A 26,543-nucleotide genomic window follows, 5' to 3' on the forward strand; every position below is an offset into this window, starting at 1 on the left:
TGTATATATATACAGTATATATATGTTGTATTTAGTCTGCGTGTGTGTTCAAATGTATATTTGTGTGTGTGTATGAATATATATATATATATATATACTGTATGTGTGTGTGTGTGTGTGTGTGTGTGTGTGTGTGTGTGTGTGTGTGTGTGTGTGTGTGTGTGTGTGTGTGTGTGTGTGTGTGTGTGTGTGTGTGTGTGTATTTGTGGCAATAGCCAACAATACATAGTATGGGTCAAAATTATCGATTTTTCTTTTTTGCCAAAAATCTGAATAAGTAAAGATCATGTTCCATGAAGATATTTAGTAAAAATTTCCAACTGTAAATATATAAAACATTTATTTTTGTGAGTGAATGCAGCACAATCGCGAACATAAATGTTCAACTTTAAATTATTTTCTCAATATTGATTTTTTTTGCACCCTCAAATTCCAGATTCTCGGCCAAATATTGTTCTATCCTAACAAACCAGACATCAATTGAAAGCTTATTTATTCAGCTTTCAGATGTATACATCTCAATTTCAAAACATTTACCCATGTGACTGTTTTTGTGGTCCAGGGTCACATATAATGTAAAAAAAAAAAAATAGCATGTTCCCTATGAATCGCATTAATTCACATTTCCTTCTAAATTGCAAGTTTGTTTAAAGTTTAAGTATGTTAATAAATAATTCTAAATTAAAAAATAATAATAATAATCTGAAATATTTAGTTGTTTAGTTCTCCTATAAATACATGAACAAAATATCAACCGAAACATATTAAATATACATAATACACACTTTAGCCCTAAGCAAATGTCCTCTTCCACAGAAATCAGACATTATAATCAGAGGCTATGGAGGCAGGCAAAATATGGTTAGGCCTATTATCATCTTTTTATTTCCTCTGCTAGTGCTATTTCAGGTAATAAATGTCAAATATTGAATATACTTTATAATAAAATATTTTTTATTTTATCTAAAATTATAGGCAAGGTAGACATGTGTGCCAGGTCAGAAGGCAAACATGAGCAAAACATCTCTGAGACAGAGAGTGATATTTGCAATCGCCAGTGGAGAACACATTTCTTCATAGTTTCCCAGTTCATTATTTCTGTCTCAGCAGTTTATTATGATCACTTCCCTTAGGCTAGATAGACTTGTGCAGAAGTGTAGGCTGTTTCATCACACTCCCATTCATGACTCATTTTAAAGTGGATGAATCATAAATCCAGGGAAACTTTAAGTTCAGTATGTCAATGTCAAATCTGTAGAATAGGATTAATTAGAATAAAAAAGAAGTTGTTGATAGTGAAAGTTTGCAGACAGAAATAGCATTAGCTGTAGGTAAATGATTAACAATGCCTGTCCAGAAGGCGGCAGCAGCAGCAACGTTAGATGTTTTATCAATATCATATTACATGATGCGGATGAAGTGTGTGGATGAGACCTCGTTTCCCTCCGCCAAACTGAGGTAAACAAAACTGACTTTCGTAATGTTATTTCATTAATGTGTGTAGAGTACCCTTCGGGGATTTCTATTTCTCTGTGTAGATGAAAAAAGCGCTGGATTTCAAACTTTCAGTTTCTATGCTACAAGAAAAGATTACCTGAAAACAATGTAACCGCGCGCAAATTTGCAACCCGTAACAATAACGCTGTTTTATTTTTAAACGGAAGTAGATCGGAGCTGAACGCGCGTGCTGCATCAGTTTATGAAATGAGTATCTCTTTGTTCTTTTCCGTTTTTCGCGCGTCTTTTTGCTTCTCTAATGATGCGAGTGTTTGCAAGGTGTTTGTAATCGATATGCACATGTAAATGGGGGCAGTTTAGGCTATTATATTATTCCTGAGCAAACAAACGCTCTATTAATTTAATAAAATGTGCGCCATCGTTGTTTATTGAATGTAAACAAAGATGACGCAGCTGTGACAGTGAAGCACTAAACTGGAAGTCCCCTACAGATAATGCAAAGGGAGATGCGCCATTCACACTTATACACCAAAAATAAAAGAAACATTGCAGCATCATTCGATTAATTTGTGTGTAGCCTAATCAGCACGTGCATTTAGCCTTAAAATCGATAAGCTATATGTATTTCACAATCTGGAAGTGATAACAAAGAGTATGTGTGGTTTGTAAAAACAACGCGTCAATGGGAGGGACTCGTGATGAAGATACACACTTCCTTCAGCTCCACCAATGATGCTTCAGCTACAGTCATAGGAGTTCATCTGTTGATCTGTTATTATATTGCTGCTTCTTGCCACAACACCAAGTATTTTATTACACAATATATGCTATATTTTATTTGTTTAATCTTTCACTATATTATTGTATTGTATTTTATTATTAGTTATTCTTTTTTTATGTCTATTAGTACAATGCCTCAATTGTCCACAGGGGGATCAGTAAAATATTATCCTATCTATCAAGTCCTTTAGTTCAGAAGTTTTCAGTGTTTTATATAGATAAAATGGGGTAAGAACCATATGGGGAATAAATTATTTATATTTATTTAAATAAATTTATGAACAGAACTGTGTTGGGTGTAGTCATGCATTACAAGTTGTGTAATCAGATTACTTTTTCAAGTAACTGAGTCACTTTTTCAAATAAGTAACACAAGTTATTTTGTTTCCCCATTTATTGACTGACAGCTCTCTAGTCCTGAGAGAAATCAGAAGTGTGTGCTGAGGTTATGATGGTTATTGTAGTTCTAGACTAAACACAATAACATGCATTTACTCATCTCACTTGCACAAAAACAGATTCAGTGTCCCTCAAAACTAATAAAAACGGGAATGCAAACTCAGAATTTTACGCAAACCTGCAATGATTAAGTATGCTAAATAAAACAAATATACTTTAAGTATTTAATCTCACTTTATAAAACAATGTTTTTGCTGCTGTCCTTTGATGATCCAATTCAACCATACTAATAATAAAAAATTGTTTTTTTTTTTATTATTATTTTTATATTTAGTAAGAGTGTCAAACTTTCTTCTGCTTTGTCCTATTCTTCTGCGTTCCAGAATAGCAGCACAGCTGAAAGGTTTAATTGAGTTGCGCCCCCTAATGTACAGGAGTGAATTTGCATTTCCTGAGTCTGAGGCTTATTCATTTCACTTATGGCGCTTTTCCATTACTAGTACCAGCTCGACTCGACTCGCCTCGCCTCGCGTTTTGCTCCGTTTTCCATTGCATATAGTACTTCCACAATAGTACCTGGTCGTCATAGTGACGCGACACACACCCGCTACCCACACACACAGGATAATGGAGGAAATCGAGTGTATGCTGTTTTTACATAATATTAGTAATGGGTATATCACGCAATCTCTGGCAAAACTATTAAAAAATGTTGGGGTTATTCAGGATACTCTGTCTGGCGCGTGCAATAATGACGCAGTGAATAGTGACGATTATCTCTGACCAATCAGTAGTCTGCCGTGTGTCACGTCACAGTTTAGTATCGCCTCAGCTCGCTCAGAACCTCGCTGAAGGTGATACGAAAAAAAGTACCTGGAAGCAGGTACCGGTACAACTTTTACACAGTGGAAAACCAAACAAAGGCGAGGCGAGGCGAGCCAAGGCGAGCTGGTACTGTGCAGTGGAAAAGCGCCATTATAGTGAGAAAGGGCCCCTGGTGCATTACGTTCCATAAAAAGTAACGCAATTAGGGTACGTTTACACGACAACTATGCACTAAAAACGGAAAGGTTTTTCCTCCGTATTTTCGCATACAGATGACACCATTGTCAAAACCATCCCCGTTCAAATGGATTGCGAAAACTACTAAAAACGCTGTATTATTCATGCCAGGCCAGTAGTTGGCGATGTGACTTTGTAAAGAAACATGTAATACGCATGCGCATGACGTCACTGTTTGTAGTTTCCACAGAGATGATAACTGTATTGTTTTCAAAAACTTCCACTTTGAAACCTGTTTTCAGGACCCCTGTAAATGAACAGCCAAAACGCATAAAAAGTGATCCATTTTTTGTTGAAAACTCCCTTAGTTTCTTTTTAAGGGAGTAACAATATTGTAATGAATTATTACTTTTAAAAGTAAAAGTTGATTAAAGAAAAAAAACTATTGATTAACCAGTTGGAAAAAGGATATGAAATATTTTGCTGTAGTGGTTATTCATTTTTATAATAACATATAATTATATACGTTTGTTTTTTAAAACAATTTAATTTCTGGTTTTGTTACAGCCTTAATCTTCGTTTTCAAAACCAGTGTCAAATCCAGGTTTTCACATCACTGACCAAGCACAAGAGGCAATGGATGGACCAGTAGATGGCACCAAGCTCATTCAGAAACACAAGCTAGAGCTCCTGCAGGCCCTGATGGGAGATACAGAGTTCCTGCTTCAGCACTGCCATGCCCGTGGCATACTGTCCAATAATGAGTACAACAACATCAAAGACATTAACATGCGTTCAAAGCAGGTACGGGACATCTTGGATTATGTGATCCACAAAGACAACAAGCACGCTCTGAGTTTCCTCAAATTGCTGAAAACACAAGACATGCAAGAGACATTTCCTAAACTGCAATTCCTTCAAAAATGGCAACTCAACAAACGCAAGACACCAAATAACACAGGTATGATCTTATAAACCAGGGGTGCCCAATCCTGCTCCTGGCGATCGACTGTCCTGCACAGTTCATCTCCAACCCTAATCAAACACACCTGAAGCAACCAATTAAGGTCTTCAGAGCACGTCAGGATCACTTGAAAATTAAAGGCAGGTGTGTTTTATTAGGGTTGGAGATGAACTGTGCAGGACAGTCGATCGCCAGGAGCAGGATTGGGCACCCCTGTTATAAACCATCCGTTATCTACTATTAAGACATTAAGACTTATTGTAACGTGTCAAATAATACAATAAAATAAACGTTTTTATTTAGAATTTCAGCAGATGATCATTTGTGACTACCGGTACACTTGTTTTTATATGAAAACTTACATTATAACAAAAAAGTAAAAAACAAAAACAAAAATTCACATAAAAGTAATAATAATTGAACAGGAAGACTGAAATAAATAAATAGAGGAAAAAAATCAAGGTTACTTCAGGTTATTTTTCCCCCCATTTTTAATTACTGTAATTTTTACTGTATTATAGTAAAAAAATACCTTGCAATGATTTTTGAAAATCACATTTAATTAAATAAATGCTATCATAATGTATAAATACTCTAGAAGAGAAAGATTATATATATATATATTATTATGTAACAATTATGACATTCTAACTCTGCACAACTTTGCATTACATTAATGGAAACTGAGGGATAAAATTAGCTTAATTATGAAAATAATATCACAATGAAAAAATTGTAAAGGCCCATTCGCACCAACTATAACAATCAACATATAGTTCTAAAAAGTCCACATCACAACTATAATGATAATGGCACAGAAACAATATTGTTGGAAACACTTTCAGAAAGATATTTTTTCAGCTGATGACAGATAAAAACATTGACAGCCAATCATAATCAATCTTGCTGTAAAGAGCTTGAGCGTTTAAAGCTGCAGTGTCTGTTTAGAATAAACAGAACGGTATTGTGCGTTGGTGTGGACGCTAATATAGTTATCGTTCTTGGTGTGAACGAGCCTTAAGGGTCCTATTATTTAGTATACTTTTTTCTTTGCTATATATATTCCCTTTTAATGTATGGGGTACAAATGCCCGTTCACCCTATTGCCTTCAAACGTTCCAGTACATACATAATCTATTTGTAATTTGAAAATGATGTTGGTTTATCAGAGACGACAGCCAAACGAAGGCCTGAGGTTTCGGAAAACGATGTTCTACAGGAGCAGCTGTCTATAACCAGTGAGTCACGTCTGCTTTGCATCTTCTGTTCAGCTTCATGTCCGCACGGCTGCATCACGTCTCTTTGCTTTTCCTCAGAGTCCAGGATGGTGAGTGAGAAGGAGATGATGAAGGTGGCCGGCTACATTGGGAACAGCTGGAGGCAGGTGGGCATAATGGCACTCGGTATGAACACCACCACTCTTCAGCAGATAGAGGAGGATAACAAACTACACCAAGAGCGGGTTTTCGCCATGCTGCGCAAATGGAGCATCCGCGAGAGGGGCAAAGCCACAGCAGATCGCCTCTATTCCCTCCTAACCCAAGAGGACAGCGGCGTAGACCCCCGCAATATCAACTTCCTGATGGAAAACAACTGAGTCCACAGAGAGGACGGCATTTATGTAGCACTTTGCATGCGTAGACATGCAGGCATACCACTAGAGGGAGCTATAACTGCTATTTAGTTATATTGAAGAATGTTTACTTAATTCACTGGTAATTTTTGTGTTTCTTTGTTTAGGAAAAGCCATGTATTAGGTCAGCTAAAAGCTTGAAATAATATGGAAACGTTTGAACGCAACAAGCTAAAATGCGGGTATTTTTTAAAAAAATTCTTAAGCCTTTTTTTACATTATTTGAAAATGTGCTTACATTTGTTTTAAATGTAGCCTAATGCATAAATATATTTTTTAAAGGGGCAGGACTGAATAAACTGTTAGACTTTTAAATGTGGATTTTTTTTGTTTTATTTTTTTATGGCATTATTGTTACTTGTTTGTTTTTCTTTTAATCTTATTTTCATGTGAGATCAAGTTCCATTCCTTTTAAATTGCACTTCATTGTGAGTGTGTGAGTGTCTGGAATATAATAATCTTAACCTAACAATATCAGGCGAGCCTGATTTGTACCGTAGCATTTCTCTACATTTCCTCTTTTTTTTTTTTTTTTTTTTTTTTTTTTTTTAGTAAATGAATGTGAAAGCTTTTATCTAAGGCTTAAAACTTGAACCGATTCCATGAACAGATAAGGAAGACTCATGTTTATGATGGAAATTTACAAAGATTTATGTTCCAATTGAGACTGCTATCTGGCAACATAACGGCGACCTTCGCTCTCTCGGCAAGTATCACGTTATTTCACCCTGATGCATTTTCACCCTGATGCATTTTCACCCTTGTTCACCCTTGTTTTGCATGCCAAGCAGGTGATAGGATTGGAGGCGGAGCTTTGTACAATTCCATTGCACCGGCCAGTCATTAAACAGCGTCTAGTCCTTGCAGACTTCAGGGAATCTTTTTTTATTTGATAGATTGCAACCTTATGAGGGAACATTCATTTCAAATTCGATCATGCTTGCATTAAATGGACTATTTCATGTTACTTCTGTGATTGTAATTTTATATTGATACTTTTTTTTGTCCTAAATCTCATTTCCATTTTGTAAATAATTGATCATGGTGTTGGGTTATTTTCAAGTAAATATAAATAAAGAGAACAAATGATTCATTATGATGAAAGAGTTTGAGGTTATTTTTTGTTGTTGTTTTATAGCCTGTTTTATTGTGTAATTAAGATATTTGTCAGATTTACGGTATTGTGTTTATTGTTTTATTGGCTATAAAATCCGGCTCCTGGAGAGTATATATTTTTTTGATAAATCTCTATCTCACCTGTTCCTCAGAATCTTTGTATCTCATTTACTTCTTTAATTTCATATAGATTCAGCTTTGATCGTACACGTTTTAGTTCATCCTGGATCGTGTAAGGTTTCTTTTGTACGGACTAAACATTAAAAACTAGATGGAATTGTTATAAACTTTATCATGAGGTTGATATACTTAAAAATAATTATTTCCAATTCTTTTATTTTTCAAAATGAGCATGAGCTGATGACACCAATGTAAAATGTGCATACAAATGCTCACAAGTATTCACAAATATTCCATAGGAAACACTTTTTCTATAAGATAACAGTTTTTTTTTTTTTTTTGAACCCTGTGACATTGCATTCCTCTCTTTTGAGTGAGTGTGTGTGGGATCATTGTGCAACTCTGACAAACATACGTGGAGGGATATATCTTTCTTTCATCAGCAAACTCAGTCTCATTTGAACTTAGAACAACACCCAGAGTTTGGAAGATGTTGAACGTTGTACCCCTGTTTTTTGCATGAATACCCAAATGAATGTGTGTGTCATTATATAACATGTAAAGCTGTTGTACTGGTCATTATTGGTTGAGTCAGTTTTAGCACAGTAAATATGTCTGGCCCCCTTATCAACTAAGATGCAGGACCCTGCCAATAAAACCAACCAATGGTTTCTCAGAAGGTAAGAATAGCCTACTGGAGATATTTGAAGAAATTAAACAACTATAACAGCCATGAATAATTATGTTACTCAAATAATTGCATGCAACTGATCATACCTGGGTCTTTAGAAAGCTATTTTTTTCTTTTTAAGTTAAAGATTGATTTTTTTTTTGTTGACACCCATATCACTCTAATCCAATTATAGGATGTCACTTGAATGACGAATCGGGCGTGTGCATCACGTATATGAAGGCTGGACCCTGAATTAAACCACTGAGGGTCTCGAGGCATCCTATACGACATCATTTAGGCTACAGTAGAATTTCATGTGCTAAGTGCAGAAAGGACACAATGAGTTCATCTAAAGGTGAGAAGTTGGATTGTTCTGTTTTGGATGCATGAATAAAGTTGCACTTATTTCTTAGTTTTGCTGAATCGTGCGTTTCAAGCTGATGATGTAATACTGTCCGCGTGCAAAAGTTTCATTATAATTAGAAGCAGGAGGGGAAAGTTGCAGCTAACGTTATGGGTTATTATTATGGTGAGCAGTCGATGAATGATGCATTGTTTAGGAACTATTGCATAAGTTGCAGGAATTGCAACGTGTCGCCCCTCTAAGCGCATGCATCGACCCCATTGGGAAAACGTTACTCAAGAACTTCCTAAACAGGAAAAAGGCTGCAGAAAGTATTTTATTCCGCTGGTTTATTTCTTAACAAAGATGAAAAAAAGGTGCATATTACAGTTAAATCTGTCTGTCTTTAAATCTTTTTACAGCGGTTTTGCTCTTTGGTGTCATATTTCCAAAAAATAATTGGGTCGTCGATTACGTTTTTCTCATAAAATATCGCGATTGTTACCTTCACGTGCTATCGTAATTATCGGTCTAGTTTCTAAGTTTAAAAAATTGGACATGAACGCCCTCTCAAGACAAGATTTGAATACGACAAGCTCGTTATCACGACTTCAGAAGTCGGATTCGGGAGGAGGACATTTTCGATAACACGTGAAGGCAGCATTTTAACGCTTATTGTAAAATTGACTCTGTTCTGGTTCTGACTGGATGTGCAAATCAATAGACATTTATCCATCATTTATCACAGTGGAATGCTTACCGGAAGTGCTCATCGAAGCAGTGTATCGATTTTTCCGGTTATATTTTATGTAGTCTAGTGAGCCTCTGGTAAGCAGCGCGGCGCTGCTTGGCAACAGTAAATATAACGTTAGTAAAAGTTCATCTAAAGTGGGACTTCAGGTGAAGAAGGACAGACGCGTTTCATGTTCGATTGCCATTTAAACATAAAATACACGAATGATATACATCATAGGCACACAATAGGTTACAATGTAAACACATACAATCATCCAATTTTTTATGGTGTCTTTTAAATTAAATGGATACTTTAATCATGTTTTACTGTTTAAACAATGTCCAAACTGGAAGATGTTGATATTTTTAGTAGAGGTATTAACCGAATTAAACTTTTTAAAAAATTAAAATAACCCCCCATAAAAATTAGCATATGTTTAGATACATATGTTTAGATATTCTTCAATTAAAAGTAACAAAAACTTGAAATAAAAAAAAAAACATTTTTTAAAAGCAAAATAACAAAATATAATACAAAACAATTATATAATGTATAATAAAAATATATAAAATTTAATGATTCAAAAAACTTTTTTAAACAATTTTGTCGCTTTATAGAAAAAAAACCTTGATTTAGTTTTTAAACTTTTTTGAAGAAAACTGCTTTAAAAATGTTTTTCATTGTATTTAAAATAAATATATTTTGTCACTTTTTATAGAACAAAATAGCTTTACAAAAAAGTTTTTGTAGTATTTAAACATACTTGCTTTAATTATAAAATTGCTGTGCCACAAAAAATGTAAAAAAATAATGTTGTTCAAAATACATTATCACATAGAAATGTGTATTATGTATAATATATATATATATTTTTTAATAGGGTTTGCAAAACAAATATATAATATTTGATTAACGCATATTGGTTTATTTTGTGATGGATGCACCTTTAAATGTATTTCACAGCATATACGAATGGCCATTCCCACCTGGAAGAATCAGACATGTACGAGTCGGATGGGAAGCTGTTCCTTACTGAGGCTTTCAAAGTGATTATGGAGGAGATACTTCACAAAGGAACTGACTTGAAGGAGAAGGTTGTCTTTTAAGAGTTTATTATTTCATTTAACAGAATTGTCATTTTTGGGTGAACTATCCCTTTAAGAACTGCATGTCTTTGCATTCACAGGTGTGTGAGTGGAAAGATCCAGATCAACTGAAAGCTCTTCTGGACCTCGAACTCAGAGAAAATGGAGAATCTCACAAGCAGTTATTGCAGAGGGTCCGAGATGTGGCGAGATACAGCGTTAAAACCTGTAGGTTGCATATCTTGGGATCGCATTCCTCCTATTTATTCATATTAGCTGTCGTCCTGCATGAGTTTTTCAGTGGTTTATTCGGAAATGTTTACATTTGTTCCTCCCAAATCTTGAATATGTGGTTACATCCTGATCCGAAGCCTTTCCCGTTCACAGGTCATCCTCTGTTCTTCAATCAGCTGTTTGCTGGGGTGGACTACCATGCATTGACCGGACGGCTCCTCACTGAATCCCTCAACACCAGCCAGTACGTGTTCATGTTAATATGTTACAGTGAAAGTGCCATCGTAGGTCCTCAGGAGAGAGTTGTAAATGAGTCTATATGGCGTTTTATTAACTGAGGAGCGCATCAGTGTTTAACTTCCAGTAAACTGTTACACCGTTGCTGAAGTGTCCCATTAAACCCTGTTGTAATAAGTAACTTATCAGAGCACTTGAAGTTATCAGATGACACATTTTGACAACAGCACGGAGCCGCATAATCATATAGACCGATCTAAAAAGTGTGTTGATTAGAGATTGATGAAATTAGGTCTGGAATTTAAAGATAATGCAAACAGTGTTGTTATCATTAACTTAAACTATATATCAGTGCTGTCAAATCGATTAATCGCATTTAACATAAAAGTGTGCGTGCGTGCGCGCGCGTGTGTGTGTGAAAAGTTTTGCAAGGGAATGCAAAGTTTCTTAGGTGGACACAAAACTTTAGAGCGGTGTGGGGATGTTAATGTGTTGGCCAATCGGCAGTTAGCATCACACTGGTTCCCTCGACAAAAAACCAATACGTTTTTGGATTATTGCAAAAAATAAGCTCTGTAATCAATAAATGTAAATGATAATTACACATCATTTTCAGCAATAACCATATAATAATAACAGCAGCAGATCTATTCAAATTCTTAATAAATAGTGTATTAATGATACTAAAATAATGCTAATACAAATGCATGTGCGTATCATGCCTGACCAATACAGATACACCTATGAAGTGGCTCCGGTGTTCGTCCTGATGGAGGAGGAAGTGCTCTGTAAGCTCCGCTCTCTGATTGGCTGGTCAGAAGGAGATGGGATATTTTGTCCCGGAGGTTCCATTTCCAACATGTATGCCATGAACGTCGCACGGTACTGGGCCTTCCCTCAAGTGAAGACAAAAGGCTTGTGGGCAGCACCACGGATGGCTGTATTTACATCACGACAGGTACAAAGACAAGAATTACTGATTCTAATCTAATCATAGATTTAATAGGGCATATAAAGCAGTATTGTGTAATATTTCTTTCTTCTTCTTTTTTATTTTAGAGTCATTACTCAATGAAAAAAGCAGCTGCTTTTCTTGGTATCGGAACTGAAAATGTTTTCATTGTACAAGCGGACGAGAGGTACAGGCTCTTATCTCTGACATATTTTGGAAAACCTGTGGTTCTCTTTAAATTGTGAAAATGTAAGTTTCTTTGTTCCGCCACAGCGGCAGCATGATACCAGAGGACCTGGAGGCTAAAATCGTGCAGGCAAAATCACAAGTAATTATTACAGTTAATTAATAAATGTAACATTTTAACGGTAGTGTATATAATATTAAAATGAATTAATATGGTAAACTGAAGTATTGTGTATAAGTGAGAACACGTAATTGTAAAATGAAAACTTGATCGCAAAACTCATTCCAAACACGTATGACTTTTTCTACCTTCCGTGAAATTTAAAAAGGAAGTGTTTTGCTGAATGTCCAAGCTGTTCTTTTGCATGAAGTGAAAGCAGACCGTGACCATAAAGTCTTCTGAAGACATTTGATAACTTTTTTGAGGAAGATCCCTAAATCTATGTCTGCTTTCTTGATATATGATAAAAAGCATCATGAACTTTATGCAAAACATCTCCTTTCAAGTCCTGTGAAAGAAAAAAAGTCATACAGGCTTGGAACGACATGAGAGTAATGTATTTTACATTTTTGCATGAACTATCACTTTAAATATCCAAGAGTCAAAGGTTAATGGTGTTTGGCCAATGTGTCTCCTTCAGGATGCTGTTCCATTTTTTGTAAACGCCACAGCGGGTACCACAGTACAGGGCGCCTTTGATCCTTTGAACCGTATTGCTGACATAAGTGAAAGAAACGGCATGTGGATGCACGTTGACGTAAGTGCACCTTATGCAACATCGTTGTGCAACACGTCTATATGTTTGCGGCCCTCACTTTAAAAGTGTCCAGTTGTTTGCACTAAAAAAATTCACATAGCATGTCTCCCTTTCCTAACTGTTACAATCTGGATCTCTCTCCTTCACAGGCCGCTTGGGGAGGAAGCGTGTTGTTTTCCAAAAAACACAGGCATCTGGTTGCAGGACTAGACAGGTTTGAGCTCTGCACACTCTGAGCTGATAGAATGAGCCCTGGATAAAATGAGCTTTGTATAGAACAATAGCCTGACTGGATCTTTCTCTTTTTTAACACTCAGAGCAAATTCCGTGACTTGGAACCCTCACAAAATGCTTCTAGCGGGCCTGCAGTGCTCTGCGGTTTTGTTCAGAGATACCACGGTATGAAAGCTTGTGGAATGTTGCAATCCATCTTTCTCTTTTTTTTTTTTTTACTTTTAAGCACATGTAAGTCAATTCATGCAATATTTTTGCTATTAGTAGCAACTGACTTGCGCACAAATGCATATTTAAAAGTACAGTGCACTCATTTTATCCACTGCGTCTCAATCTGTAGGATTTGCTAATGCACTGTCACAGTGCCAAAGCAACCTATCTGTTCCAGCAAGACAAGTTCTACGATACAAGTTTAGACACAGGAGACAAATCCATCCAGTGTGGCCGTAAGGTGGATTGTTTGAAGCTCTGGTTGATGTGGAAGGCAATAGGAACGCACGGTCTTTCAGAGCGAGTGGATAAGGCCTTTGCCCTCGCAAGGTATTTGATGCATCGGTCAGATGTTGTTGTTGTTGAATAATACATCATCAATCTTTTTTTAATGTTGCATATTGTGGAACACTATTGACTTTATATTATTAAATGCATTGCAATATATTATTAATGTATACAATACCATTAAAAAGGTTAGGGTTGGTAAGATTTTTAATCATTTTGAAAGAAGAATTGAAAATAGACTACACACCGTTTGAAATATTATTACAGTTTAAAATAACTTTTTTTATATTCTAAAATGTAATTTTATTCCTGTGATTTAAGCTGAATTTTCAGCATCATTCCTCCAGTCTTCAGTGTCACATGATCCTTCAGAAATCATTCTGATATGCTGCTCAATAAACATTTTTTTATTATTATCAATGTAGAAAACAGTTGTGCTGCTTAGTATTTTTCTGGGGGGGGGGAAAATCAGTATTTTTTTATGAATATAAGTTCAAAAGAACAGCATTTATTTGAATTAGAAACTTTTGAATAAAATAAAATCATAATAAAACAAAAACAAAACTTATTGACACTGAACTTAAAAAAAAAAACGTATTTAATATATTTATATGTATTTATTTGAATATATTATTTATATTTGCACCAGGTATTTAGTTGAAGAAATGGAAAAAAGGGACAATTTCCAGCTGGTCTGTAAGGTACAGTGTTGCCTAAAATACCTAAAACTATTCTTATGTTTATGTAAATATAATTCATGTTTATATATTTCTCTATGGTGTGTTTTTTCCAATAGGGGCATTTTGTGAACGTTTGCTTTTGGTTCATTCCACCCAGTCTGAGAGGGAGGGAGAACAGTGTGGATTACCAGGAAAGGCTATCAAAGGTCAGCTTCGCTTAATTGTTGATGTAGCACGGAATTTAATTATTACACATTGAATTATTGCATGTCATTTTCAATGTACACCATCAGGTGGCGCCAGTCATCAAAGAGAGAATGATGAAGCGTGGAACAATGATGGTGGGATACCAGCCCATGGACGAACACGTCAACTTCTTCCGTATGGTTGTTGTTTCGCCTCAGCTGACCACCAAGGACATGGATTTCTTCCTCGATGAGATGGAGACACTAGGGAAGGACCTGTAATTTAGTTTGAATATGAATGGTCTGCCATTATCCCCTCTCAACCTGTCACTTTTAAATTTGTGATTATCTGGTTGCTAAAACTAATTTTGACTTATAAATAGTGCATAATACTGACGTCATTGACAAAGCATGCAAAAATGTTTGCATCTACAGAGGTCATAAAGTGAATGAATCTCATAGATTCTGGCCCACATACACTACCATGTAACACTACACTAAGTTTGGAATAATAGTTATAATTCATCTTTTTTTAATGTTTTTTTTGTAAAGAAAATCAATATGCTCACCATGGCTCCATTTATTTGATCAAAATGCAGGAAAAACTAAATATTACAAATATTATATTTTAAAATAGAATTTATTCCTGTGATTTAAGCTTAATTTTCAGCATCATTACTCCAGTCTTCAGTGTCACATGATTCTACAGAAATCATTCAAATATGCTGATTTGCTGCTAAAGAAACATTTATTTTATTATCAATGTTGAAAATAGTTTTTACTGCTTAATATTTTTGTGAAACGTGATAGTTCAATAAAAAAAAACAAGTACTTAGCAAGGACGCATTTAATTTATCAAAATTGAAAGTAAAGACAATTATAATGTTACAAATATTTATATTTTAAATAAATGCTGTTCTTTTGAACTTTCTATTCACTGAAGCAGTTTCAAAAAACAGTTTTCAACATTGATAATAATAATAAATGTTTCTTGAGCGGCAAATCCGCATATTATAATGATATATGAGGATCATGTGATACTGGAGTAATGATGCTGAAAATTCAGCTTTGAATCACATTTTTAAATGGTTATTTTAGTTTGTAATCATATTTTACAATATTACTGTTTTTACTTTATTTTGGACAAATAAATGCAGACTTGGTGAGCATATGAGACTTATTTAAAAAACATGAACAAATCTGAATGATTCCAAACTTTTGATTAGTAGTGTATTTATTTAATTTGGCACATCTAATTTAGGTCTTCTTGGGGTCTCCACTAATGAGCTGAATATTATCAGGTGTGTTAAATAAGGAGACGTCCAAAATGTGCAGTACATGGGCCTCCAAGACCAGGTTTGAGAACCACGGCTGAAACTGTACGCCTGTAAACCTGATGTCAGCATACCTGAATGGGCAAAATCATATCTATGTGCAAAATGATTTACTGGCGAAAAGCATTTCTGATTGGCTAAAGCTTGGGCCGGTCCCCTTTTCAGAGCCTAGGGCTGTCACTGAGACAGGTGTGATTTGTTAGGACACTCATTTCAGTGATATGTGTCAGAAAATAGGCTTATTTTGTATGTGTGCTGTTAAGTAGCTTTACATTAAGGTATGCTAAATATTTTTATTTTAGTGAATTAATTTGATTTGTTTTGCTGTCCATAATTTAATAGGGATATTTGAAAAAATCAGATGATCATATAATGGCTGATAAGAATTTGTAATAATCTGTGACTGTCATTTTGTTTAACACAATATATGGGCATATAGGTCATATATAGGTCAATATATGATAGGCTGAGTGTTTTTTCTTGAAGCTAAAAGCTTTATTTTGTGTTTTATTTTGCTTTGCTTTGCGATTTGTACATTGAAACACCAATATTTGTCACAAGGACGTTTGTGTTATAAAGAATATCAAATGTTTTCCCGTTTTCAAAGTCTAATTTCGCAAGCAGCTAAATATTTTACACATTAATAAAATACATTTCTGCATAACACTCGTGGACTTTATTTACACCGGAAGCTTGTAATCGTTTGCCAGTGTGGTGATCACGTGACACACGCTCTCCCCAGAGAGCACTTCCGGTAACGTTTCCTGTGTTTGTAAACTGAAGAAAAAAAAACTGTTCGACAAGAAAATATTGGGCTACGGTAAAAGAAGAAGAGTAAGGTAAAACAAATACGTGCAGGCTGCGATACTACGTTTATTAATCCTATAACAGCATTTAAGAAAAGACTTAATCGCTCTGAAATGTGAAGTTAAATAGACGGTGAACTCACGCCCTGTTGTGATGTAGGATGAATGGAGGAGTTCACATCAGTAATCTCGGTGTTTACAGTTCAGACTGAAGAAGAATGAGTTTCACTCGGATATTGAGATTATTGATATCTGAATTCACGCCCTTTGTTGCTTTAAACCCGTTAACACCTGAATTCTGTTCCACAGACACAGAGAACAAATATAACAATGCATTGTCTATACTAAACTCAGACATGTTGTGAAATGTATTATTTTGTATAATTTAGATTATTGTAATAGTTATTTCTGCTGTCCATTACAATGGACACTGGTTATGAACGGTATCAACAACATCCAGATAACTGTACACATGGATTTGATAAGTTAATAAATAAAACTTTAAATACATTTGATAGATTAGTAACACTTTACAAAAAGGTTTAATTTGCTAACATTAGATAACTAAATTAGTTAAAATGATCTAGCAATGAAAAGATTTCTAAAGCATTTATACATCTGAGCTAAAGTTAATCTCAGCTTTTACTTAAACGTGATTAAAATCAAAAGTTGTATCTGTTAACATTAGTTAATGAACCTGAACTAACATGAACTAACAATATACAGTCATAGTTTTTACTAATTAATGTTGACAAGGATTAATAAGTACTGTAACGATTGTACTGCTCATTGTTAGGTAAGGCATTAACTAACCTTAACTAATGGAACCTTATTGTTAAGTGTTACCGATACATTAAAAAAAAGTTAATGCTAAATTATTGTGGTTTTAATTCAAATGTTTTTCTAAAGGGAAATAGGGAACATTTGTGACAATAAGGTCCCATTAGTAATGCATTGTTTCATTAGGAATGCGCAATACATTTGTTACAGTATTTATTAATCTTTACCGTTTAATAATCTAATACCGTTACTTTATAAAAATACAACGGCCCTTTGTTAGTTCATGTTAGCTCAAGTCCATTAAATAGAATTAGCAGACACCACTTTAGTTTTTATAATGTATTAGTAGGCTAAATGAATGTTGAGATTAAAATGTAGTAAGCCTAAATAAATGCTTTAGAAGTATTTTCATTGTTTTGTATGTTAACTAATGGAGTTAACTAATGTTTACAAATTAAATCTTATTGTGAAGTGTTACATAGAATTCGATTTGAATAAAATAGTAGCTAAACTTATATTATTGATTATGAATTTGACTGTTGGGCTAATAAATTATTGTGTTTGTAAGCACATGAAAGACAATATCATTATAGCGCTTTGTGGTTCAGACCTGCAACCTTTCGGATCATGTCGACAACTCTGACGTGTTTCTAACAAGGCCAGTCTTCTGTTGTGGTCACAGGCAAACAACCTAGTAGTTTACTTTCATGTTGACTGCTATATGAACTTGGGTAATTATGACGTATCTTGTGCCATGGCATTAATATATTGACTAAGGTGGCACCAAATAAAATAAAAGTGATGTCCATTGTAATAGTCACTGGGTCTGAACGGGTTAATACTTGCTTTAATTTGCATGCATATAGTGGTTTATAAGAAGCACACCAAACTGCAATGCAGTTAAATGAGTTATAATGGAGTGTATTACATAGATCCAATTGAGTTTTCTTTGGCTTTGGCTGAGATTGCTTTCTGTTTGCCATGTGATAAGACTGACGCAATTTTATTTTCTATATCCTGAAATTAATTTATCTTCCAGGACCCTGTTGGTTGCCAAATCCACTCATGAGCCAAATAATGCTATTGAACATCACAATATACAATATGCACCCACTCACCTTGATCTATATGTCTTTTGATTTATTGCAATCATACTACGTTAATTTTGTGGAGTGCAATTACTGTCCATGTCCAGTGCACTATCCATCCATGGCTTCCATGCCTCATTTTGTTCATTCATTTATATTTGTGTGTTCATCTGGATCTTTGAGGGTGAGTTAGTCAGACTAATGCACGGGAATGAGCAGTGGAAGGGAAGATCGTGGTTGAAATAAATCTGTTTTTAATTCCAGTGAATCCCAGAATCCAACCAACCAAATCCAAAATCAACAGGGCATAGACGCTCGGAGGTATTCCTAGCATTTCAGTTCGACAGAACCGATGAGAATCCACTCCACTCGGTTTCAGTTTTGAGCTGGTTTGTTTCCAGATGTCATTTAGGGACTCTTGACGCCTGGAAATGTGACTAGCTGAAGCCAAACTCTTATGGCTTTAAAAACACAGCCCTATAAGCCTGTATAAACAAAAGCTTGGCAATGCAGACATGGAAAATGTCTGATTCTAGCGAATTAAAGCCGTGATTTGTCCACGGTTGACAACTTCTGTTAGTGGTGGGCTGGATGTGTGGCAACATCATAGACAGAGATGGATATTACCCTGGCTTTATATCCCCCCTTCTGTTTCTAGGCTTGGGCCCCTGATGATTGGGGCTTGTGTGGTCTCTAAACATTCTCGCTGCCCAGAGCGAAGCTCTCTGTACCCCAACACACACACACACACACACTCTCACCACAGCGATGTCACACCTTTCCAACAGCTCAGTGCGAGATCACATGAAGTGGGTCAGTGTTTATTTTCTCTTCTTCATTTGCATTTTCTGCATTTGTCCACATTTGTGTTGAAAAAGATATCCTTCATTTTCCTTTTTTGATTGACTTTTCTGTGTTTTAACATTTTGTAATTCACTTCCACAGTCTGATTCTTGTCTGTGACACCAGACTTTTACTCAGTGTTTAAGAGTAATGGAGATAGATCTCACAAAAACTGTCAAGAATGTGTGTCAGTTATATTTCACCCCAAAATTATACAATGCTTAATAATAATACAATTATTAAGCATTGTTTAGTATAATTTAAGATTTAAAACAAAAATAATTTTCATGGTTAATTAGGCACATTTCTCTAAAATTATCATTTTATTTTTATTATTATTATTTACATAAATCATGTATTTTAGGATCATTAGAACAACATTGTTAATAACTAATGTTGTTGTTATTAATAATAACAGTATTTTGCAACATGAAAATGTCATAATGCAAACATCTTAATAACCCTTTTAATTTAATTTCTGTAAATTATTTTCTGTAAAAATTATTATTATTATTTTTTACATAAATTATGTAAAATATGTAGTGGTTTATGTAAAATCACTACATACATATGATACATTTTATGTAAATAATAAAATAGTAACTAATAATAATAACAAATATTTTGCAGAAATAAAATTGAAAGTATTTTTAGGATTATTAAGATTTTTGCATTATGACATTTTATGTTGCAACATAATAATAACAACATATTAATAATAATGACAAAAATGTTAATAATAAATGTAATTATTATGATATTTTGTGGAATAATTTTCCCTGGGCATGTTCTTGACATAATTGCACTGTGACCTCTGAATTAACTTGACAGATCTTGACTGAAAAGTATTTGCTATGTCTTAAACTGAGTCACATTTGCGGCAGATTTCAAGCCAAATTTCCAACCCATCAGATTAGTGACTTTGAGCATGATTTTTAAAAGTGTATGTTTGTGTGTCACACAGGCTGGGTTGCTGGGCTGTGAAGCGGTGCTGTCCAGCATGGCACTCATGCAGGCTGGCTCCATGTCCAGTCATAAGAAGATGGGCTCTCATCTGGGCCAGGGACAGAGAGAAAACCATCACAGCCACAATCACAGCCAGAACCACAACCAGGACACACACAGCCAACACGGACACATGGTGCTGCCCTCAGGAGTCAGCTGCCCACCACTTGTAAGAGAAAAAAGACACGGATCACATTGTAAAAGAAAGTCATAGGCTATGGGTTTTTAATTTGTTTGGTAAACTATTCTGGAGTCTGGAGCTGATGCTAAGGTCATGGGCTCAATTCCCAGGAAAAGCTCACATTGCCAAAAAGCATTTCCCAAATGCATAAATGTGCACCATTATTTAAAAGGTTCAGAACAGTAAGATTATTATTATTATTTTTTTACTTTTAAATACTTTAATTCAGCATGGAGGCATTAAAATGATTGAAAGTGGCAGTAAAGACACTTATACTGTTATGAAGAATGAATTTGCATTTTAAAAAGAATTTCAAGTAGGCCTATAGGCTGTTTTCTTTTTTAAAAACTTTATATTCATTATAGAATCCTGAAAAAAGACGCATCATGGTTTCCACAAAAAAAATTAAGCAGCACAATTGTTTTCAATATTGATAATAATAATAAATGTTTCTTGCTCAGCAAATCAGTATATTAGAATGATTTCTGAAGGATCATTCTGAAGAAAATTCAGCTGTGCCAGCACAGGAATAAATTGAAATTTAAAAAATATATTAACATGGAAAACAAATAGAAATAATTTTACACGATTACTGTTTTTACTGTATTTTTGATCAAAAAATTGCACTCTGGGTGAACATGAGAGACTTTATTCAAAAACATTTTTAAAATTCTTACTGACCCTAAACTTTTGAACGGTGTTTTGTATTTAAATTCTAGATGCTGGACTTCTGAAACTGTGTACTGATTTAATGTGAATGTTAACATGTTATTTTTCATTCAATCCGGTGACCTATATTCTCTGTTTTTGGGGCAGCTCATCCGCAAGGATGGAGAGTTTCACTCATCCAGGCTCTTGGATGAAAAAAACATGCAAGCCAGACAGAACGTGCAGCCAAAGAAGAAGAACAGGAAGTCTGGACTTCCCACCAAATTGAGAGAAAAGCCCCAGGCATGCGTTCAAACCTATCTGCAGGATTGCCCTGCAATCGTGCCTGTTTATCACATTTACACACTTCCTCTTGTATTCGTATCCTGACTGACTGCTCTGTTCTTCTGTCTGTGACGTGAAGGTGGAGATTCCTGAGGTTAATGACGATAACTCACTCAGCTCTCAAGTGCAGAAGAATTTCATATGTGAGCACTGCTACAGTGCTTTCCGCAGTAGTTACCATCTCAAACGCCACATTCTCACCCATACGGGTACGCCACGAGCCTTTCCGCTCTCACACCATCTTACGTTTCATGTAAAGAGATGCATTGAGTAAATGTGTGTATATCTGTGTGTGTTCTAGGGGAAAAGCCATTCGGATGTGATATGTGTGACATGAGGTTTATTCAGCGCTACCACCTGGAGAGACATAAGCGTGTTCACAGCGGTGAGAAGCCTTATCAGTGTGACCGCTGCCAACAGGTGAGACGTGACAAACACAGGCAGTTATTCACAGAGAGCGTGCGATTTGCTTATTACATGCATAAATGTATGTTTTTATGATAGGACAGCGAATGGCATCATAATGCAGGCTTAGCGTTATGCAGGCTGCAGCGAATGACATTCACAAACCATTTTACATTTATAATATGGCACATTTATATGTGAAACATGATATTATCCATCAGGAATCGATTTGATCATGAAAAGTGGTTATGTTGCCAGAATGGATTGAGGTGGTTGAAGGGGAGGGGCTGAAAAACAAGATGACTTGGTAATGCTAGCTAAACAAAGAAAAGTTGTTTAAGAGTAAAAGCAAGATATTACCGGTACATTTAGAAGAACAAATTAATACATTTTTATTGGGAATAACGTGCACTGGATAAATTGTGCACAATAAGACCAGAAACATGAATGAATAGAAAGTAAATATGGTCAGTTTTGATTTCATTTTGACATTTTATGTTAATTTTACCTTTATGCTATTGCTGCTGTCACTGTGACATCAGATTATTAACAAATGAATCTTAATGCATGAACATTTATTAGCGACTATGACTGATTTATGTCAGATTCAGCCCGATTATGAGTGAACTGTAAAACGTTTCTTTTTACTTTTTACTCAAAGTGTTTAAGATTAAGGATTAAGTTGAAGATTATGTAAACGTTTATGGTTGCAAGCCATTAAGATAGGCTGGACTGATGAAACCTGCGATGATTAGTCTGCTATTAAAGCATGACTTTGATGTAATCAATATATATATACATAATATTCACTCATGGAGTTCATAGGGGACATAATGTATTACAGCATGAAATAATATTTAAACCTATAACATTTTGCATAGATAACTTTTATGACATGACATTTTTATGACATAACCTATGACATTTTTATCTCACAATTCTGACCTTTTTCTCGCAATTACGAGTTTATATCTACCAATTCGGACTTTATAACTTATAATTGCGAGTTTATATCACAATTCTGAGGGGGGAAAAAGTGAGAATTGCGAGATATAAACTCGCAATTCTGATTAAAAAAAGACAGAATAATAAGAAAGAATTTATCTCGCAATTCTGATTTTTCTTTTCAGAATTATGAGATTTAAACTTGGAATCGCTTGAAAAAACTCTCAAAACTGGACACATACACCACTATTCAAAAGTTGGGGGTCAGTAATACTTTCATTCAACAAGGATACATTAAATTAACCAAAACTGACAGTAAAGACATTTATAATGTTAATAAAGATTTCTATTTCAAATAAATTAATAAAGATTTCAACTTCACAACTGTTCTTCGAAAGAATGCTGGAAAAAAAAAAATGTGTCACTGTTTCCACAAAAATAATAAGCAGCAACTTTTTAACATTGATGATAATATTAAATGTTTCATGAGCAGCAAATCAGCACAGAAGGATCATGTGATATTGAAGACGGGAGTAATTCAGTTTTACATAACAGGAATAAATTACATTTTAAAATATATTTGCGTAGAAAACTGATATTTTACATTGAAATAATATTTCACAATATTACTGTATTTTTGCTATAAAACAAAAGCTTTAAGCATACATATCAAAAACATAAACATAAAAAATATAACTGACCCCAAACTTTTAAACGGTAATGTGCATTTATATTAAATGCACTCTGTAATTCATATAATTGAATACACAGTGATTACAGAAGTAAGACACCAAATAATTACCGTATTTACAACAAAAGAACACCCTAAATGGCTTGCGGGAGCTTTTGACTGTGAGAATCAGTGAATCATTTAATTAAAAGCACATCCAAAAGAACCAGTTCAAAAATGGGACTAACTCCGAACCCCTTCTATCACACAGAACTTTTCCAGAACCGATCGGTTACTACGGCATCGACGTTTGTGTGCCGTGGGCATCCCTAAAGAGGAGAACCAGCCGTGCTGTGAGGGACGGCCATATTCTCAGGACCCCTCCCAGCACACGGCGTCCTGGAGCCCACTGCAGACAAACAACAGCAGGCTGGCAGTGTGAACGCCTTCCGATCGCTCGTACAAACCTCTTCCCAGCAAACACCACCTGAACGGGGGTTTGAACCTGTAAACTGTTTAAAGACTCCAATCTGTCCTGCTCTGATCCATGCGGCTCAACCCCAGTGGACTCTGGGAAATAGCATATTTTGTATTGTAGATGGTACTGTGATCAGCAGGCGGGTTAGTTGTGCATTCAGTCCAGGCAATAATGACGTCCGGTAGTTTAGAATCACTTCCTTTTGTAGTTCCCTTTGGAGCGCTGTAGATTGTTGGGATTCTCAGCGCCACAATATTAACCTGTGAACATCTTGAGCCGTAGCACGTGGCCTTTTCGATCAGAGAAGTTAGCCGTAGTGACAGTAGATGCATTCTGGTAGGATACGTTTTCTCAGTGTGCACATCAATTAATCATTTCCTATTCTCATTAAATACTGTGATAACGGCTCGTGACCATTGACCGTTTTACACAGGCTTGTTACGGTTTTAGCAGAAACATCTGGAACGTCATCCATCCTACATCCACAGGAGAGCTCATTTTTTGTGAGCTACATTATGGTGTCAAGCTTTTGAAGTTGGCCTTTAGGTCAACATGAACACTGACTTTTCTTTGGGTATTAGAAAATGAACGACAAATTTCGTCACAGTATGATGTGACTCATGCGGTAAGTCTGCTAGCATCTCAGTTTCTCTTCTAAAAGTCACTGGATCGACAAAGCCGAGCCAAGAATAACAAAGCAAACCTTTTAACAGGTTGTACAGTTCCTAGAGAGACAGATGTTTATATAAAAACCGCTAGTTTATCGCAGAGGTCTCGTTGTATGTTTCATATTCCGTCAACCTCGGCCCTTGAACACGGACTTCTGACGCACTCGAGCTCGAGTTAATATATTTTTTCAGCGTTTTAAATAATTTAATTAGAAACCGTAGTAGTATTAGACAGCAGTTTCACTGTATTTTTTTACATGTACATTTTGCATGGTCCTTTCGTTAAGTGCGTACCGTAAAAGGTTATTGTATTGTGATTGTTTAAAAGAATGAAATACACTTGTTTTTGTAAGAACATTATTTTGATCCATTTGTTTGGTATTTTTTACCAATCTCTAACGCGAAGTTTATTCTTATCATGTTAGACAACTTTTAGTGAGGACCTCAAATTGACAATAAATTTTCTTTTCTAAAAAAAAAAAAAAAGTAGCTTCTGTTTTACTCCACACAAGCTTGTTTGTATTTATTTGTACTTGTTGTTATTTTTCGTAATGAACTGGTAGAGCATGGCGCTCTGTTAGCACAAAGACTATGCATTTTGATTTTAAAAAGTCATCATATGGAGTAAATTGATCAAATGTACATTGAATGCACTGCAAGTTACTTTGGATAAAAGCATCTGCTAGATGCATTACATATTTATCTGTTCTTTGCGAGGCTGCATTTATTTGATGAAAAACAATCAAAACAATAATATTGTGAAATATTACTACAATTTGAAATAACAATTTTTATTTGAATATATTTTAAAACTGTAAGTTAGTCCAATGAGGGCAAAGCTGAATTTTCAGCAGCCATTAGTCCGGTCTTCAGTGTCACGTGATCCTATAGGAATCCATTAGCAGTGATGAAAACAGTTTTGCTGCTTAATATTTTTGTGGGAAACTTAAACTTTTTTTCAGGATTTTTTGACGTTTAGTTCCAATACGGCATTTATTTAAAATAGAATTATTTAGTGACATTTATAAATGTCTTTACTTTTGATCAATTTGATGCATCCTTGCTAAGTAAAAGTCACAACTATTGAAAGCTAGTGTGCATGCTTACCACCAGGTGGTGTAATAGGCCAACTTTCATTGTGTGCCAAGTCATATAAATCCTTTTAAAGGGGATTTTATTTCCGCTGTCATCATTCACTACATACATTACTAGCATATATGTGCCTAGATGTACATATGGTCTTTACATGCTATATAAATTACTCAGCGGTTTCTGTATGATCCAGTAGAGGGCGCTGTGTTCCTTGGCATGTAAATATTACTAATGCCAAAACAATTATCTGTTCTTTGCGAGGCTGCATTTATTTGATGAAAAACAATCAAAACAATAATATTGTGAAATATTACTACAATTTGAAATAACAATTTTTATTTGAATATATTTTAAAACTGTAAGTTAGTCCAATGAGGGCAAAGCTGAATTTTCAGCAGCCATTAGTCCGGTCTTCAGTGTCACGTGATCCTATAGGAATCCATTAGCAGTGATGAAAACAGTTTTGCTGCTTAATATTTTTGTGGGAAACTTAAACTTTTTTTCAGGATTTTTTGACGTTTAGTTCCAATACGGCATTTATTTAAAATAGAATTATTTAGTGACATTTATAAATGTCTTTACTTTTGATCAATTTGATGCATCCTTGCTAAGTAAAAGTCACAACTATTGAAAGCTAGTGTGCATGCTTACCACCAGGTGGTGTAATAGGCCAACTTTCATTGTGTGCCAAGTCATATAAATCCTTTTAAAGGGGATTTTATTTCCGCTGTCATCATTCACTACATACATTACTAGCATATATGTGCCTAGATGTACATATGGTCTTTACATGCTATATAAATTACTCAGCGGTTTCTGTATGATCCAGTAGAGGGCGCTGTGTTCCTTGGCATGTAAATATTACTAATGCCAAAACAATTGGGATTAGTGTAGTGTAGTTATACTCGTTAAGCTGTATCTTGACTTCAGACAGCAACTAACTCTATAAAATATGACTTTATAATGCGTATGTATTTACTAA

General features: G+C 35.1%; 3 protein-coding genes across 5 annotated transcripts; all 3 read left to right on the plus strand.

Moving 5' to 3' along the window:
* Window positions 1–1,334: 1,334 nt before the first annotated feature.
* Window positions 1,335–7,502, plus strand: LOC306985632 (uncharacterized protein). Its single transcript, XM_079588100.1, has 4 exons — window positions 1,335–1,458; window positions 4,207–4,600; window positions 5,773–5,841; window positions 5,920–7,502. Exons 2-4 carry the CDS (start codon window positions 4,276–4,278, stop codon window positions 6,198–6,200), a joined length of 675 nt encoding a protein of 224 aa, XP_079444226.1. The 5' UTR covers window positions 1,335–1,458; window positions 4,207–4,275; the 3' UTR covers window positions 6,201–7,502.
* Window positions 7,503–8,359: 857 nt separating this feature from the next.
* On the plus strand, window positions 8,360–16,269 carry csad (cysteine sulfinic acid decarboxylase). 2 transcript variants are annotated; one of them, XM_079588069.1, is made up of 14 exons: window positions 8,360–8,500; window positions 10,188–10,318; window positions 10,411–10,537; window positions 10,697–10,787; window positions 11,516–11,738; window positions 11,840–11,919; window positions 12,006–12,060; window positions 12,560–12,676; window positions 12,826–12,890; window positions 12,994–13,075; window positions 13,251–13,450; window positions 14,058–14,109; window positions 14,205–14,294; window positions 14,382–16,269. In XM_079588069.1, the coding sequence occupies exons 1-14, from the start codon at window positions 8,485–8,487 to the stop codon at window positions 14,553–14,555; spliced, it is 1,503 nt and encodes a 500-aa protein (XP_079444195.1). In that variant the 5' UTR covers window positions 8,360–8,484; the 3' UTR covers window positions 14,556–16,269. The 2 variants fall into 2 exon arrangements, with proteins under 2 accessions (XP_079444195.1, XP_079444196.1); XM_079588070.1 differs by lacking the exon at window positions 8,360–8,500 and adding an exon at window positions 9,126–9,139.
* A 9-nt stretch (window positions 16,270–16,278) lies between these two features.
* znf740b (zinc finger protein 740b) lies at window positions 16,279–25,182 on the plus strand. 2 transcript variants are annotated; one of them, XM_079588096.1, is made up of 7 exons: window positions 16,279–16,446; window positions 18,940–19,094; window positions 20,089–20,298; window positions 21,127–21,261; window positions 21,383–21,512; window positions 21,605–21,723; window positions 23,595–25,169. In XM_079588096.1, the coding sequence occupies exons 2-7, from the start codon at window positions 19,050–19,052 to the stop codon at window positions 23,763–23,765; spliced, it is 810 nt and encodes a 269-aa protein (XP_079444222.1). In that variant the 5' UTR covers window positions 16,279–16,446; window positions 18,940–19,049; the 3' UTR covers window positions 23,766–25,169. The 2 variants fall into 2 exon arrangements, with proteins under 2 accessions (XP_079444222.1, XP_079444223.1); XM_079588097.1 differs by lacking the exon at window positions 18,940–19,094 and having other exon boundaries at window positions 16,312–16,446; window positions 23,595–25,182.
* The last annotated feature ends 1,361 nt before the right edge of the window (window positions 25,183–26,543 follow it).

The sequence above is a fragment of the Phoxinus phoxinus genome (assembly GCF_949152265.1).
Source record: "Phoxinus phoxinus genome assembly, chromosome: 18".
NCBI classification, from domain to species: Eukaryota; Metazoa; Chordata; class Actinopteri; order Cypriniformes; family Leuciscidae; genus Phoxinus; species Phoxinus phoxinus.

Coding starts and splice junctions, on each gene's coding strand:
- LOC306985632 (XM_079588100.1), top strand. CDS start 4,276: ATGGATGGACCAGTAGATGGCACCAAGCTCATTCAGAAACACAAGCTA. Junction 4,601..5,772: donor CAAGACACCAAATAACACAG/GTATGATCTTAT, acceptor TTGGTTTATCAG/AGACGACAGCCAAACGAAGG. Junction 5,842..5,919: donor GGAGCAGCTGTCTATAACCA/GTGAGTCACGTC, acceptor GCTTTTCCTCAG/AGTCCAGGATGGTGAGTGAG.
- csad (XM_079588069.1), top strand. Junction 12,061..12,559: donor TCGTGCAGGCAAAATCACAA/GTAATTATTACA, acceptor TGTCTCCTTCAG/GATGCTGTTCCATTTTTTGT. Junction 14,110..14,204: donor ATTTCCAGCTGGTCTGTAAG/GTACAGTGTTGC, acceptor TTTTTCCAATAG/GGGCATTTTGTGAACGTTTG.
- znf740b (XM_079588096.1), top strand. CDS start 19,050: ATGTCACACCTTTCCAACAGCTCAGTGCGAGATCACATGAAGTGG. Junction 21,262..21,382: donor AATTGAGAGAAAAGCCCCAG/GCATGCGTTCAA, acceptor TGTGACGTGAAG/GTGGAGATTCCTGAGGTTAA. Junction 21,724..23,594: donor AGTGTGACCGCTGCCAACAG/GTGAGACGTGAC, acceptor TCTATCACACAG/AACTTTTCCAGAACCGATCG.